This window comes from Lichenostomus cassidix, chromosome 1 (genome assembly GCF_008360975.1).
Source record: "Lichenostomus cassidix isolate B80296 chromosome 1, HeHo_3.0, whole genome shotgun sequence".
Taxonomy (NCBI): Eukaryota; Metazoa; Chordata; class Aves; order Passeriformes; family Meliphagidae; genus Lichenostomus; species Lichenostomus cassidix.
The window spans coordinates 82,202,598-82,216,694 of NC_139479.1; the positions used below are offsets into that span (position 1 = coordinate 82,202,598).

At 38.3% G+C, this 14,097-nt stretch overlaps 1 protein-coding gene across 6 annotated transcripts in view; it reads right to left on the reverse strand.

The window, feature by feature from the left end:
• The window catches only part of SYTL2 (synaptotagmin like 2), a 52,074-nt gene that overhangs the window by 13,335 nt on the left and 24,642 nt on the right, over positions 1-14,097 (reverse strand). For 3 of the 6 annotated variants that reach the window (XM_085065910.1, XM_085065899.1, XM_085065919.1), the window contains exons 6-9: positions 8,187-8,259; positions 7,533-7,632; positions 5,614-6,495; positions 968-5,008 (exon numbers count right to left, since the gene is read on the reverse strand). In XM_085065910.1, coding sequence (XP_084922036.1) covers positions 968-5,008; positions 5,614-6,495; positions 7,533-7,632; positions 8,187-8,259 — 5,096 coding nt within the window. The remainder of the gene's footprint in view (positions 1-967; positions 5,009-5,613; positions 6,496-7,532; positions 7,633-8,186; positions 8,260-14,097) is intronic. The other 3 variants (XM_085065928.1, XM_085065937.1, XM_085065946.1) reach the window with 3 other exon arrangements.

Here is a 14,097-nt window from a genome sequence, read left to right on the forward strand (position 1 = left end):
GGATGTATTCGGAACCCTGAAGTTATGCAATTGTCTGCAAAAGTAGAATCAAGACAGACTTAGCTCCTTCAGAAATCTTTGAGACTTTCTTTCCTCTCTATTTCACTTTCCTCCCCCTCCACCAACCAATCACACCTTACAGTGTTACTGTCTGTAATTATGAGCGAAACCAAATTATGTTTGATTTTTCCTCATTTATTTTGAGTTTTCACTGACTTTCTTTGGAAACTCACTTTCAAAACAGGCTCAAGTGTAAGTTGGCAGGCCCTGGAGCTTCACATATTTCTCAGATTGTCCAGGTGAACAAAACATTTCCAGTCTCTCAGTATGAGCCTAAAAAGGTTAAACTGTGTCCTCTGCCTTAAAACTCTGATGACCATCATACACTATACACTGACTAGACCTGCCATTTGACCAAATAATGTGAATCCTAGTAAAAAAACTTCTCCATTTATATGCCCATTTTCCAGGACAACAGGCAGCAATGCTAAATTAAATAGCACAGAGTATTGATATTATCCTTATATCCAGACATTCCACTGATAAGTATTTATCTCTGGAGATTAGCCAGTCAAACTGAAGAATGAACGCAGTCAGCCACTGATATTTTTTTCCTCTTTTAATCCAGTATATTTGAAAGGATTATTAGATTGAGTGTTACAAATTTATTAATTTGTAGGCAATGTCACATGGGATAAGAAAAGGGCAAATCACAAAGTCTGAATTGGTTCATGCTGCTAAACTATCCCTACCAAAAAAGCTTACCCAAATTTGTATGTCTGTTAAACACTTTCCAATCAGACAACTTAAGTTCTTCCCACCCCTCCCAAGCAAGTACCTAAGTTGTTCAATTAAGAAAGTATCACACAGATATTCCATCAATGTATTTCAAGCTAGATACAAAAAAAAAAATTGTAGCCATGTTTAACAACTAGGCACCATGAATTTTAGAAATCAGATAGCTCACGAGTTGAACTTCTGGTTCCAGAGCGGGAATCAGAGTTTTCATCTGAAAACTTGGATCCCAAATTTAAGTTCTCGCCTTCCTCTTCATTGTTATTCACATGCTGAGACATTAGGCAGAACTGAGTTTCTTCTGGCTGGGGGGTGTTTCTCTCATCTTTAAGTGGTGTGCTTGTTATTCTGAAATTCAATGGTGCTTGAAATTCTGAATTCTGTTCAGAGGCCTCCAAGAATGTGCTTTCATTTCTCTCAAATGGTTTGATTGCAACCATATTAGTCTTGCCTTCCAAGAGAAGATCAACTGGAACCATGTTTCTCTCTCCTATTTTGTTAATAGCTCCATCTCTTTTAAGACCAGAAGCTTCAATTTCATTTACTGCAAGATCATTAACTGAGTCTTTAACATTTTGTTCTGGAGCTCCCCCTTTGAGAACTATCTTCATTTGGGTATCATAGCTACTTAGAGCATTACATGGCTGTGATCTTGCCATGACTAGAGTCTCTTTTTCTGAGGCAAATTTATAATCCCCAGATTTTTCTTGCTTATATAAATCTTTGGATACTGGACATGAAACTGCAGATGCTTCTTGAAGAAGTTTTTCTAAAGAACAACTGAATTCACCAAATTTTGTGATATTTGAAACAGAAGTTTTTTCTATTGTTTCTTCTATTTCTTGAGGGTGATCTTTCTCTCGTTGATGAGGAACATGTATACTTAGACTAGTCTGTATTTTACTGTGGATTTTCTTATCCATATTTTCTAGCACAGAAGCTGGTGTTTCAGAGACCTCTTTTGGTAGATTCTGAAAATTAACATCAGACGTTCTATATTCAGTGTTGGACAGTGCAGATCTTGCTGTGGTCTCACCAATTCCCTGCAGCAGCTCTCCATCATACTCATAGGCTGTGCTCTTAGCTTTCACCTCAGCAATCCCCTGTACTGTGCTGTCAGCACGTTTGGGTTTAGGAGGGGGTGTTTCAGAGGCCTCCTTCAGCAGCCTGTCTAAAGCAGAACTCAAGCCACTGACCTTGGATGGGGCAACTGACTTTTCTATGCTCTCACTGATTTCCTGAGATACCTCTCCCTCATGTTCAGAGGTCAGGCTTTTAGCTTCTGATTCCAGAGTTCTTGGTACTGTGCTGTCAGCACGTTTGGGTTTAGGAGGGGGTGTTTCAGAGGCCTCCTTCAACAGTTTCTCTAAAGCAGAACTCAAGCCACTGTCTGAAGATGGGGCAACAGACTTTTCTATTATCTCATAGATTTCCTGCAGCAGCCCTCCATCACACTCATAAGTCATGCTTTTAACTTGCACCTCAGCAGTCCTTTGTACTGTGCTGTCAGCACGTTTGGGTTTAGGAGGGGGTGTTTCAGAAGCCTCCTTCAGCAGCCTCTCTAAAGCAGAACTCAAACCACTGGCATTAGATGGGGCAACAGACTTTTCTATGGTCTCACTGATTTCCTGCTGCACCTCTTCACCACGCTCATAAGTCATGCCTTTAGTTTCCACCTCAGCAGTCCTCTGAGCTGTACTGTCAGCACATCTGGGTTTAGGAGGTGGTGTTTCAGAGGCTTCCTTCAGCAGATTCTCTAAAGCAGAACTCAAGCCACTGGTCCTGGATGGGGCAACAGACCTTTCTATGGTCTCACTGATTTCTTGCAGCACCTCCCCACCACGTTCATACACTGTCCTTTTAACTTGCACCTCAGCAGTGTTTTGTACTGTGCTGTCAGCATGTTTGGGTTTAGGAGGTGGTGTTTCAGAGGCCTCCTTCAGCAGCTTCTCTAGAGCTGAACTCAAGCCATTGACTTTGGATCCAGCTACAGACTTCTCTATGGTCTCATGGACCTCTTCAGGCTGACCAGCAGCTTCTTGGCATGCTGATTTTACACTGCAGTTAGTTTGTGATATACTATTTGTATCATCATGTGTTTTCATTTCTACCCTTCTATATTCAAAAGGTTGAGATTCAAAGGTTTCTTTGGGAAGGTTCTGCAAACCAGCTTGAGGCCTCTCAGACTCCTCATGACTATCATCCTTGTCTGCTACCCGAGGTTGTGGATACAAAGGTTCAAATTCCCTAAACAGTTTTCCAAGACTTTGTTTGTTCTCATGCTTATCTGTTGATGGCACATTCACTTGTCCTGTACTTTTGTCTATTTCTTCTCCTTGATCAACAGGAGAAATATCATGACTGTCTTCCCCTGTTCTCTCAAAGACCTTGCACTGATTTGAGTGAAAAAGTGTCCCTTTTAAAATGTTTTCTTTGAGGTTTAAGCTACATGACATCTCAGAGGCTTCCTTTTCTAACTTTTTTAGACATGATTTAAAGATATCAAGCTCACCTTTAGGCAGAACAACTTTATCCACAGTCTCTGTAACTTCCTCTTTATCCAAAGGAGTAGTCTTGTTCTCCCCTTCTTCTTTAGGTAAATATAGTGTATCACCTACTACTGTCTCCTTTAAAGCATCTTTATCACCAGGTGACTGGAGCTCCAAGGATACATGATCTTTTGATGAAACAATTCTTTTTTCTGAACATTCTCTACAATCTTGATCGGGAAGACCCATCTTTCCCTGGGATTTTGAGATAATTGATTGTCTGTCCAGCTGGAGAGAGTCTGTATTTTTTGTGTGTGTCACATTCAGACCTTTTAGGGTAGGAAATCCTAGAGACTTTTTGTATACCACAGAATCTAGTTTCTGAGTATTTGCTCTCTCAGATGTTTGGGTTTGTTGTTGAATTAGCTCTTGCTTGCCCACATTGTTTCTGCCTTTTTTATCTTCCTTTGATTTTCTTTCACAGGTTATTGACCTAGTTTTATTTGGCAAAGTATCATCTTCCCTGTCAATGCTATTCTGGAATTTAACTCCACTATCCCAGAAGTTTCTCAAACTCTGGAACTGTGAAGGATCTGAAATTTGATTCATGGACTTTTCATTCATTTTTTCTTTTAAAGACAAAACTTGGAATTTGGGCTTCAGTTGGGAACAGGCAGTGACTTCTCCCTTAAGAGTTTCTTTCTCATCTTTGTCTTTCCTTTTTGAAGAAGCTGAAGTGACACCAGCACTGGGATGCAAGTTACTGGCTTTTGGGACTTGTGTATGTTCATGAACTTCATCAGATCGAAGTGTTTCTTCTGGCTTTCCAGCTCCATGGCCTGGTCCAAACTCAAAAGAGTTGTGATTCTTGTTTCTTGAAGCCTGGCTTGCACAACTTAGTTCAGGATTTCTTAATGTATTCTTGCTCTGATCACACAATGCATTAGGTAGATATAGTGCAGATTGTTTTATTTTGTCACTTTCTCTAAGACCTGTCAATGCATGGCCACCTGATGCATCAGCATTGATACTAACTTCTTTCTCTCCATGACTGGGGATAGTTTTATCCCTTTCCCAGAATGCTCTGATCTCCCTTATTCTTCTTTTTTCTTGCATTGCCTTCTCTGATTCCCATTTCTGAGCTGGTAGCTTGTGCTCTTGATGTTCCAGGATATTTGATTTTTTATTTTGTTGTTTGATTTCTTGATCATGTTCTTTTTCTTCAACTCTTGTACAATCAAATTCAGTTAGCAATTTATCATTTTGCTTCTCATTTGCTTCCCCTGTCTTTGGCTTGCTCTCCTTCATCAGCTGTATGTTTTCTGAAGTAAATGATGCAGACGAAATACTGTTCCATTGTTTAATCTTTCCAAATGGTAACTCTTCTCTATCTTCTGTTTTTCCATGCATGCCAGGCACACTGTGTTCTGTAGGAAGAGCTGCTGTTCTTGTTGACAAGTCCACTTCCTCTCTGGGCTCCCTGCCTTGGGATCTCGTTGATACAAGTTCTTCATCTTCAGTACTAGAACTTCTTTGAAACCAGTCTAGAACTTTGGATACAGATTCATCGTCCACTTTCATGAGTTCATCAGCACGTTTGCCAGGCTTGAAAGTGGTTTTAGCATCTCTCTCCTCAACAAGATCAGGCTTACCTTGTTGAAGACTTGAAGAATTGGTGTTGGGCACCTCATGTGATTCCGTTCTAGCAGAAAGTTGATGTCCATCTACAATGTAAACAAACTTATCAGAATTATGAATCAGACACATGACTAAAAATGTTTGGTCTATCTAGAAAATTCTCAGAATTTTTTTTAATCTGTTAGTGGAAAAAGAGTTCTCTCTCCTTGTGTTTTTGGAAAGAACTACACCATGGGCAACAGAGTGAAGAAAATTCCTGCTCTGAGACTACTACTAGAATCATAGCTTTTGAGGGTACAAGCTGAAAAGATGAGTTAAACCCATTCTTAAAGGAAATGCCTACATTGAAGGGAGGCTGGGCATGACACACACACACAGAGGATGACAATCCAGCATATTTGTGTTTAGTCCCACAGGCAAATCCCTAAGTCACAACTGAATTACTCCCAAGGACAACTGATAGCACTACAGTAAAATATCATCCACAAACAGAGGTGCCTATACAGGCTCTGATAAGATTACCCGTGGAAGATCATAGAGGTATAAAAAAAATTGATTAATTCTGCAGTATGTGGCACATTCCTACTACTTCTGTTTCCTAGTTGTTAATTGCTGGATACAAGTGATCTACATTAATGAACATGTGCTATAGCCCATCTCATTCCATTCTTCACTCCTATTAGTCTCTTACCAGTAAAGTTTTTGTGTGACTTTGATTCATGGCTCAAGATCTGGTTGGATTTATTTTCACATGTCTCATCAACACTCCGTTCATTATTGCTATTTGACAGGATATTGCTGGAGGTCTTCTCCAGGGTTTCAAGTTTCTTGGGAGTAACCGTTTTTGTCTGAAAGCTTTCACTAACTGGGAAGACTGATCTGTTAGTGTCACAAGAGCTGGATGCAGATGTGTCTTCTTGCAAGCCATCTATTGTTTTCATTTGTAAAGCTGATGAATAGGTTCCCAAAGGTTTTGCAGCAGAAATTTGCTTATCCCCAAGTGAATCTGATTGAACAGCATAATTTCCACTATTCTTTTTTTTGTCAGGTTTTAACAAATCATGCTCTCCTCTTTCTTTACCATGATGTAGCTCTGGGCTTTGCAGAGTTTTTCCTTTACCTGGGCTAGATGAGAACCTCACTTGTTTTAGTTTTTCCAGTGAATTTTGCATGGAGTCTTCTGCTTCTTCCGTAAGAGTGTTCTTCTCCCCTTCTCCTTCAAAAATAGTTGCAGTAGAAAGACCATTCTTTTTCTGAACATCTAACATCTGACTGACACGAACTTCTGAGTCAGTGGAACTTGAGCTTGAGCTGCGCTTCAGAATGCCCCTGGGTGGAGCACCAATGCCATTAATCCTCTCGGTCTGCTTGGTTGGTTGGGGAACAAAGTCTTCTTTTTGTGATCCAGAATCTGCTGCTTTGTGAATTAATTTTCTAGCTTTTGGGACAGGCCGCTTAACTAGTCCCTTCTGTGATTCATCAGCAAGTTCTGCAGAAGGCTTCTTAGGTTTCTCTGTTTCATCATTTGTTAAGTTTGATTTAGGTGGGCTCTCTTCTGAGAGCAACAGAATTTCTGGAAGACATAGAAGAGCCCATGAGTTTATGTGACATTTGCCAGTATAAACAGAAAGGTTTAAATGACAGTGCAGCTCTAGCATGCACTGATTATACTGGATTATTAAAAACAATTGCAGCAAAAACACGGCCAGAAATTCTATACAGGCATTGATTTCATTTTTATGTAATAGAAATTTTTAGCAAGTTAAAAGCTTGGAGTTAATTCTTATTTTAGAAACATTAACTATTTGATGATACTGAAGACAAAGCACACACCAAATTTTTTCTCAGCATTATTCCTCCAAGGGACAAAGTTTTCAGGGAAGGGCAGCTTTTGAATACACATATACCTCTTCAGCATCAGAACATAAACAGCAACCTACAAAAAGGGAAACTGGCTACTTCCACAGTCATATGGAACAAGGCAAATGCAGAAATAGTGTCCTGGCAAGGAGAGGAAGGCTTTTTTATTCCTGCTATGCAAATCTTTCCTTTTCCTGTTAGCATGCTTCACAACAGAGACAGAAGAGTAATATCCACATATGACTCTAAATTACAACTTCAAATGCCTGTATTGTAATATATCATCACTCATTAACTCGCTTGCAGAAAATACAGCTGAAAAGGGAGGATAATAAACAGGACTAAGAAAACAAAGGACAAAAGTACACACCAAAGAGCTAGGCTGCTTCTGTCAAGCTAATTAGCAGCAATGATTGGAAGGTCAAAAAGACAGCTATGCCAAATTCAAGGAAACTTCACTGTCCTCTTATCAGCAGTTCAGGACAAACAACCTTCTCAGATGGAGTGCATAATACTGACTAGAACTGTGAGTAAAAGAAAGGAAGTAAAATCCATTTACTCATGTCTACAGCCATTTCCTGAGTATATTCACATGTTTCAGATGAGGTTTGAAATAAACTAGTTGATAACTCCCAGTAGTTAACACAAAAAAGGTTTTCACCTCTTTCAGAAAGAAGCAATGAAAGTAAAAACAATTTCCATATAAACCTACAGGAAATTCACAGTCATCTGCTAAATGAGTACATTTACCATTCTTTGACAGCTGAGGTGCAATGGCAGGTCTGTTTTCTGATTCCCCACTGTTTAAGTCATCATCTGATGCAATGGAATTAAATGGATTTCTCCTTTGCTAAAAAGGGAACAAACATTACTGTTGCAGTCAAATTCTTACATCAATACAGTCTTCACAATATAGACACAAGTGCAGTGATTTCCTTTTACTCACTAACCTATCTGCAAAGAGTCTGAAAATACACCTCTTAAATTTGCTACATGACAAAAAACCTAAACGATATGAACCAGGAAATTACCAGAAGTGCCAGTGATTGCCTCATCTTGTTCTTTTGAAGTCACCAACAAGAGAGATAAGCCATCGCTTAAAGACACTTGAAAATCCCAAACTGTTGCAACTTAAATAATTTTATGTCTAATTCTGTGATATTAGAACACAGTAGGCCAGTCCTTTTCAGTAGTTGAACAGATTATAAATAACATCAAGAAAAAACAGCCACCAATCATAGGTGTAGCAGCACTTCAGCACTGAACCTTTAGTGGCTTCCACTATTTCCCTCCAAAAGCAAAAATACATACTTTTTTTTTTACAAATTATCTTTCTTCCTCAAAGCTTTACTTATTTTTAACACTGAAGCAAAAAGCTTCCACCATATTCAGTATCAGTCATACCCTTATTGATGAGACTGCTGTCTTCACAGGTCTTTCCCCTGGTTTGTCTAACACAGAAGTTACTTCTTTAGAACTGTAAAGGAAAATGGTATAACAACTTCAGCAGACAGGAAGTTATTTTAAGCCTTTTTGAAAAAGCAAAACAAGATTAATTCATACATACTCCAACATAACCTCTTGGCATCTGAATTTTTCTGTTTAGCCTGTTCTCATCAGGTCTAGAAGAAAAGCTTCTCATTCCTATAGCAAAGGGGATATTCTCACTGCTTTGCTTCCTTGCAATAATTTATTTACTTGTTAAAGAATTCAATACAACTTCTACTTGGCAGTATAGAAAGCATAATTTTATCCATTTTAGATGTATGAGTAAGCTTTATAAAAATAGATAGAAATACAGGTTTTACATTTACTCTAAATATAGTAAATATAGCTACTCTCCAAACAATATCAGTGTTGCAATCTCCATTCTTGTCCTACATCTGTACTTCTAGGAATTAAATCAAAGCAGAGGAAAGTGTCAAAATTTGATTTAAAAACAGAGTTTTGCAAAGTGTCAAAGTCAGAATAAACAGAGGAACCCTGTCACCACTATAGCAAAGATAAGACCTGTCACAGATGACAACACATCCCCTCAGAGATACACCTTATAAGCTATTGTTTCAACTGAGATTTATAAAATTTGTAGTTTGATAGCATTGGTGAAATAAGTTATTACCTGTGATACTAAATATAGCCCAAATATGGAGAAATTAAAACAGAAGAGACAGTGCCTATATTATGTCAAGAAATATTTCATCTATTTGCAGCATGATTAAACATTTTTTCCCAGATTTTTATTTTTTTTTATAATTTGAGTTTACTTAAACATCTCAGATATGAAAAAGTATTTGGCTTTTGAAGATGGAAGTTGGACATGGATTTCAATATGGTTTTCACATAACCATATTCAGTATCCTAATTTTGTTTAGAAAATGCTGACATTAGACAGCATACATGCTTATGATTTTGGGGACAGGGGAACAATTCAAGGCAGAAAAAATTTATATTCTCCAAGTAGGAAAAGTGACCTCACATTGGGAAGGAAAGCAATTCCTATGGTTTTTCCATTATATATGCACTAAGAGATTCCAAAACTGAATACTTTGTCCAATTATTTTTCTTAACGTTTGAAAAGACTTTAAGGTGGTTAGTAGAAGAGCTACAAGGTATCTCAGGACAAGAAACAGCATCCAGCTCTCATCAAGTTCCAGATTCATCTCCTTGCATCGACAAAGATCTCTCCAGTCTGGTAATTGGTAACAGTCTGACCTCCTGAGGGGAGAACAACTTTCCCATCTTCTCCAGAGTGCAGTACAGTTCACCTCAAAGTTTAGGGAGGAGGGGAAAAAAAAAAAAAGTCTGACAGCTACCCTTGAAAGGCTTATTTGCCTCTGGACTGCTAAGTGCATCCTAGAAGTGACATCACCTACATTTTACAAAAGGAAAAATATCATTACGGAAAAGATAAAATTACCATAGTGAGCAGTGTGAACATAAAGCTAGCAAAAAAATAGCAATTGCAATCTGAACTACAAACTTCCATACCTTTTCCTTGCTCTTTTGATTCAACACTGCCTTTAACAAACATACCACCATGAATAGTGACAAAGAGTTAAGGTATGAGCTGATCTTGTATTGGAATCTATCTCAGGGGTGAAAAACTGTTCTTACATTTCTGTAAGACAGTAACTGTGGCAGCCTCTTATAATGCACACACCAGATTACCAACAGATTACTGTTGTTCTTTCTATTATTTGCTGATCTCAAGCAAAAAAAATTCTAATTCTCAAAGAGCTAAATGTTGCAACTTCTAATTTCTTTTCAAAAGTATCATTCCACATTATGGTTTTAAACTTTAGTTCTAATATATATTTTTTAAAGTGTGAAAATACACGTATATATAAAGAAACTACAGGAACTGAGGTTTGTGTTCCTGCTTTTATAAAGCACTTGTGCTCATGTTTTTGTTTTTGTGAGCACCTGTGTGCTCCTATATTTTGTCTTGTCTGCCATCTACCACCAAACAGGACAAGCATGATTTTTGTTTTTAAGGTCTAGGTCATGAATACTTCAATCCTCATTCATTTTAAGTAAGGAAAATACTGTTATGAACCCTGGGTTGCAAGAAACTGATAAGATTCTTCAGTGCAGTTTCTACAGTTAGAGAGGTAACTTTGTGTGTGTGTTCACTGAAACATAATCTCACAATCACTAATGCAATGCTCCTTCGAATTTACCATAGAATAATTAAAGATTATTAACTTGTCATTACATACTGAAAACCCTGCTCTAAATAAAGCAAAGAGGGGAAAAAAAAAAACCAGCCAGGGTCCTATAACTGAATTTTACAAAGGGTCTGAAATTGAGTTTACCCACAACCCACAGAGATAGGAAAACAGAACAAACAGTTCCCAGATATGCTGCATTTACAAGGCTAATCTAAGAGTGTATGAGGCCAAACTGACAGATTAAAAACAATTTTTAAAATTCCTCACTTCAACTCAGCAAAATGAAGTGCCCAGAACCAAAATGAAGGCCCAAACTCCACACAGACTGAGGCAACAAAGCAAAGGCAGGAGCAAAACTAGAGAAAGGGGTTACAGATTTGCAGGCATTGTCAATACAAAGATTTTAAAAATCAGCACTTTTGTCCAACTTTCCACCTTGCTGAACTCCGGGATCCCCACTGGCCACCTGTTCAATGATGGCCAAGAATACTTTCTAGATTAGGGAGGAAAACAACCTACAAGCCATAATTTGAAAGATAACACCCCCTTTTTTGAGATGCAGCATATAGACAGATGGCATCACTGAACAGAGGTAATATTGACAGTGTGAGTCACCTCTGGAAACTCATTCTCTTCAAGGTTACACCTTCAAAGACATTTCACACACCTGGCCTCTAAAGGCTCTGGTATGCAAGAAAATTATCACAATGATATAACACTCAGGAAAGAAATAATTCATAGCTTCATTATGGAATTTAGATATTTGGGGTGTGGGGATAAAGGTCACTACACTAATTTTAAGAATATTGTTGCTCCACCTAATATAGCAGCACCCTGATTTGACAGCAACTAACCCCAGGGTTGGATTTTATCCTTGGCAGTCTACAAACAGATCTACCATAACTGAACTTTCTTTACACTCAGTAAGAATTGTTTGGGTTTAAGAACAGGAACCAGAACAAAAATAGTCCAAGTAATTTGTTATCACATAACTTCTGGTCCCAATCCTCAGGTTAGCTGTGTAATTAATGCAAAGCCTGTAAGTCAGTGCTGGCCTCAGGCACACTCTTAGAGAAAAGAAGGAGGGGAAAAAAAACCAAAGCAAAACCATAAACCCCACAACTCCCACAAACTTATTCTGAAAGCAGCACTTTAAAATGCTTTAAAAGTCCAAGTGCTTGAACCACAGGTAGCATTTGGACACTAGAAGCTGTGAACTGTCTTTATGCACTCCCAAATGCCAGAATGAGTTCTAACTGTGTTAAGACTATTGCATAGTAAGAGGAAGAGCCTATTAATTCCTTGTGGCTCCACTATCTTAACAGCCAAATTAAATGTTTGTAGACTTTCCTTTCCCACCCCAGCTGCTGGGGTTATTGCTTTCTCACCATTGTGTTTCCTTCTGCCACTAGAGACAGACCCACAGTTATGCCAGACCACTCTATTTCAAATTCCAGTATCAAGAGAACAGAAAGGAAGAGCATTTTAAAAACATATGGTGCCTCCTGCCATTTCTCACATGCAATATTGTGTAGACTTACCTCAGATATCGTGAATTAAGCCCTCACTTAAATCATAAGCAATTAATTTCACAGTCCTGCCCACATTTGCTTACTGTAGGTTTTGACATTTTAGAAGCAAATACCCAAGGCATCTAATCAAGTATTTATGCAAAATCAGTGTAAGTAAGCATCCAGCCCATATATAATAGATCACTTCCTAAGGTCCACTTCCAATTGCCTCATAAATCACTGGAGCCTGCTCTAAAGATCTTGAGGTACTGATGAAAGTACACGTACACAGGAACAAGGCATGAAGGCTGATTAACATCTGGCACAATCTGGAGCAAATGGCAGGAGAGAGTCCTGGACAGTTGTTATCAAGCTTTGCATGGCTGTGATCTGAAATAAGTCATCAAATCACTTCAAGTTGAAGACTACTATCAACTTGGTATTACTAAAAAAAATTGTCTACATATTCTTAAACCTTGTTCTATAACGTATTTTTGAAGAGGCTGACCTGGCAGATTGTGAAGGCTATTACACCTTATCAATCACACACAGTTTGTGGAGAGTTATAATGGTAAGAATAGCATTATAAGGCTGTACTTCTTTAAAATTATCCTCATATTTTCGCTATGTGCAAGATAACATGCAAAATATTCTAAAAGATATATTAAACAGCAGCATATATTGTGCTGTTCTTTAAGAAATGTCTTCATAACCATCCCTTAAGGTAAAAGCCACCTGTAAAAAAACTACATATACTAACTGTCAGCAAATCAGTTAACTTGGGTTGGGAGGGGAAACAGAGCTCTGTCTTGCAATAAGCAATGCTCACCGTCCTTTTTGTACAACTTCATTTTTGGGGAGTCTAAAACAAAGCAGGGTTTTTTGACCTTTTTCAGCACAATTTCAGATGTGCTCAAAACAAACACCTCTGAGTTCACTGATAGTGATAAAATATAAGAAAGACCAGTAATACAAGCCAAAGTTTTTAAGATTTACACCAACCTTTGCTGTGCTGCCATTCTTTGTGAATGTGCATGCCCTGTTTGCAGACCACGAAAGTGAAAGGTTCAATTGCTACTAGGTATAAATGCATAGTAGAAGACGAGCCTTACTGCAAAGAAAAAACAGATGAAGTACAGAGAAGGACTCAGAAGACAGACAAGAAAGTGAAAGGGTATAGAGCTGATCAATGGCACAACCAGAAGTAAAACAGTCACCCTAAGAAGTAACTCTGGCTCGTATCTCACTCTGTTCACTACAAGCACAAACAATAGCTATCTGGGTTACACCCTGGCTCTTGTTTCCTCAGTCGTGTTGAGGAATCTGGCCATTTATAGATATTCACTTTCACCTGCTCTGACTCCAGCTCACTCACCTTTCCTTCTCAAATCCAGGCTTTTTGAAAGTTTTCAACATAGCCTATGAATTATATGTAGGCATTTTAAAGAGAAGATATGTCTATTTCAGAAATAAGCTCAGGCTCTTTCAAAGCAAAATACAGCTTTTTGGTATGTTTATAGACTTGAGACAAGGTTATTTATTACAAAATCTTTTTTAGTTCAGAAATTGCTTATCATCCAGCCCTCCTGACAACTGTATTAATTCAGGCATACCCAAGCTGACTTTATCTCACTCTGAAAGGAAGATTCTCCATACCAGAAAGACATTTACTCTTCTTGGTAGAATCTGACTAATTTTCTGCAGGTATCTAAAGACTAATTCTTTCCACCTGCAATATGTTTAGTCTTCTTATGAACTCTCAGAGGTGTTAAACTGTGTACTCAATAATCTGGAAAATTCTAAATGGCTATTTCTTAGTCTCCAATTCTTCATGTGACATGAAGTGTTCAAAACATGTGGATGTGGCACTAGGGGATATGCTTTAGTGGTGGTCTTGGCAGTTCTGGGTTAATGGTTGGATTTGGTGATCAGAAGGTTTTTCTAACTCCAATAATGCTGTGATCCAAGTTTAAAATTCAGGCTGAATCAATAGAATGGTTTCAGTAAACTGTATGAACAGATGCAGAGAGTGTGGTCCCCCTGATACTGACTGCAGGAGACTGATCATGGCCAGCCATTCTAACTAGAAAATCCTGGTCTCACTTCAAGGAACCAAAATTAATTGTGACATGA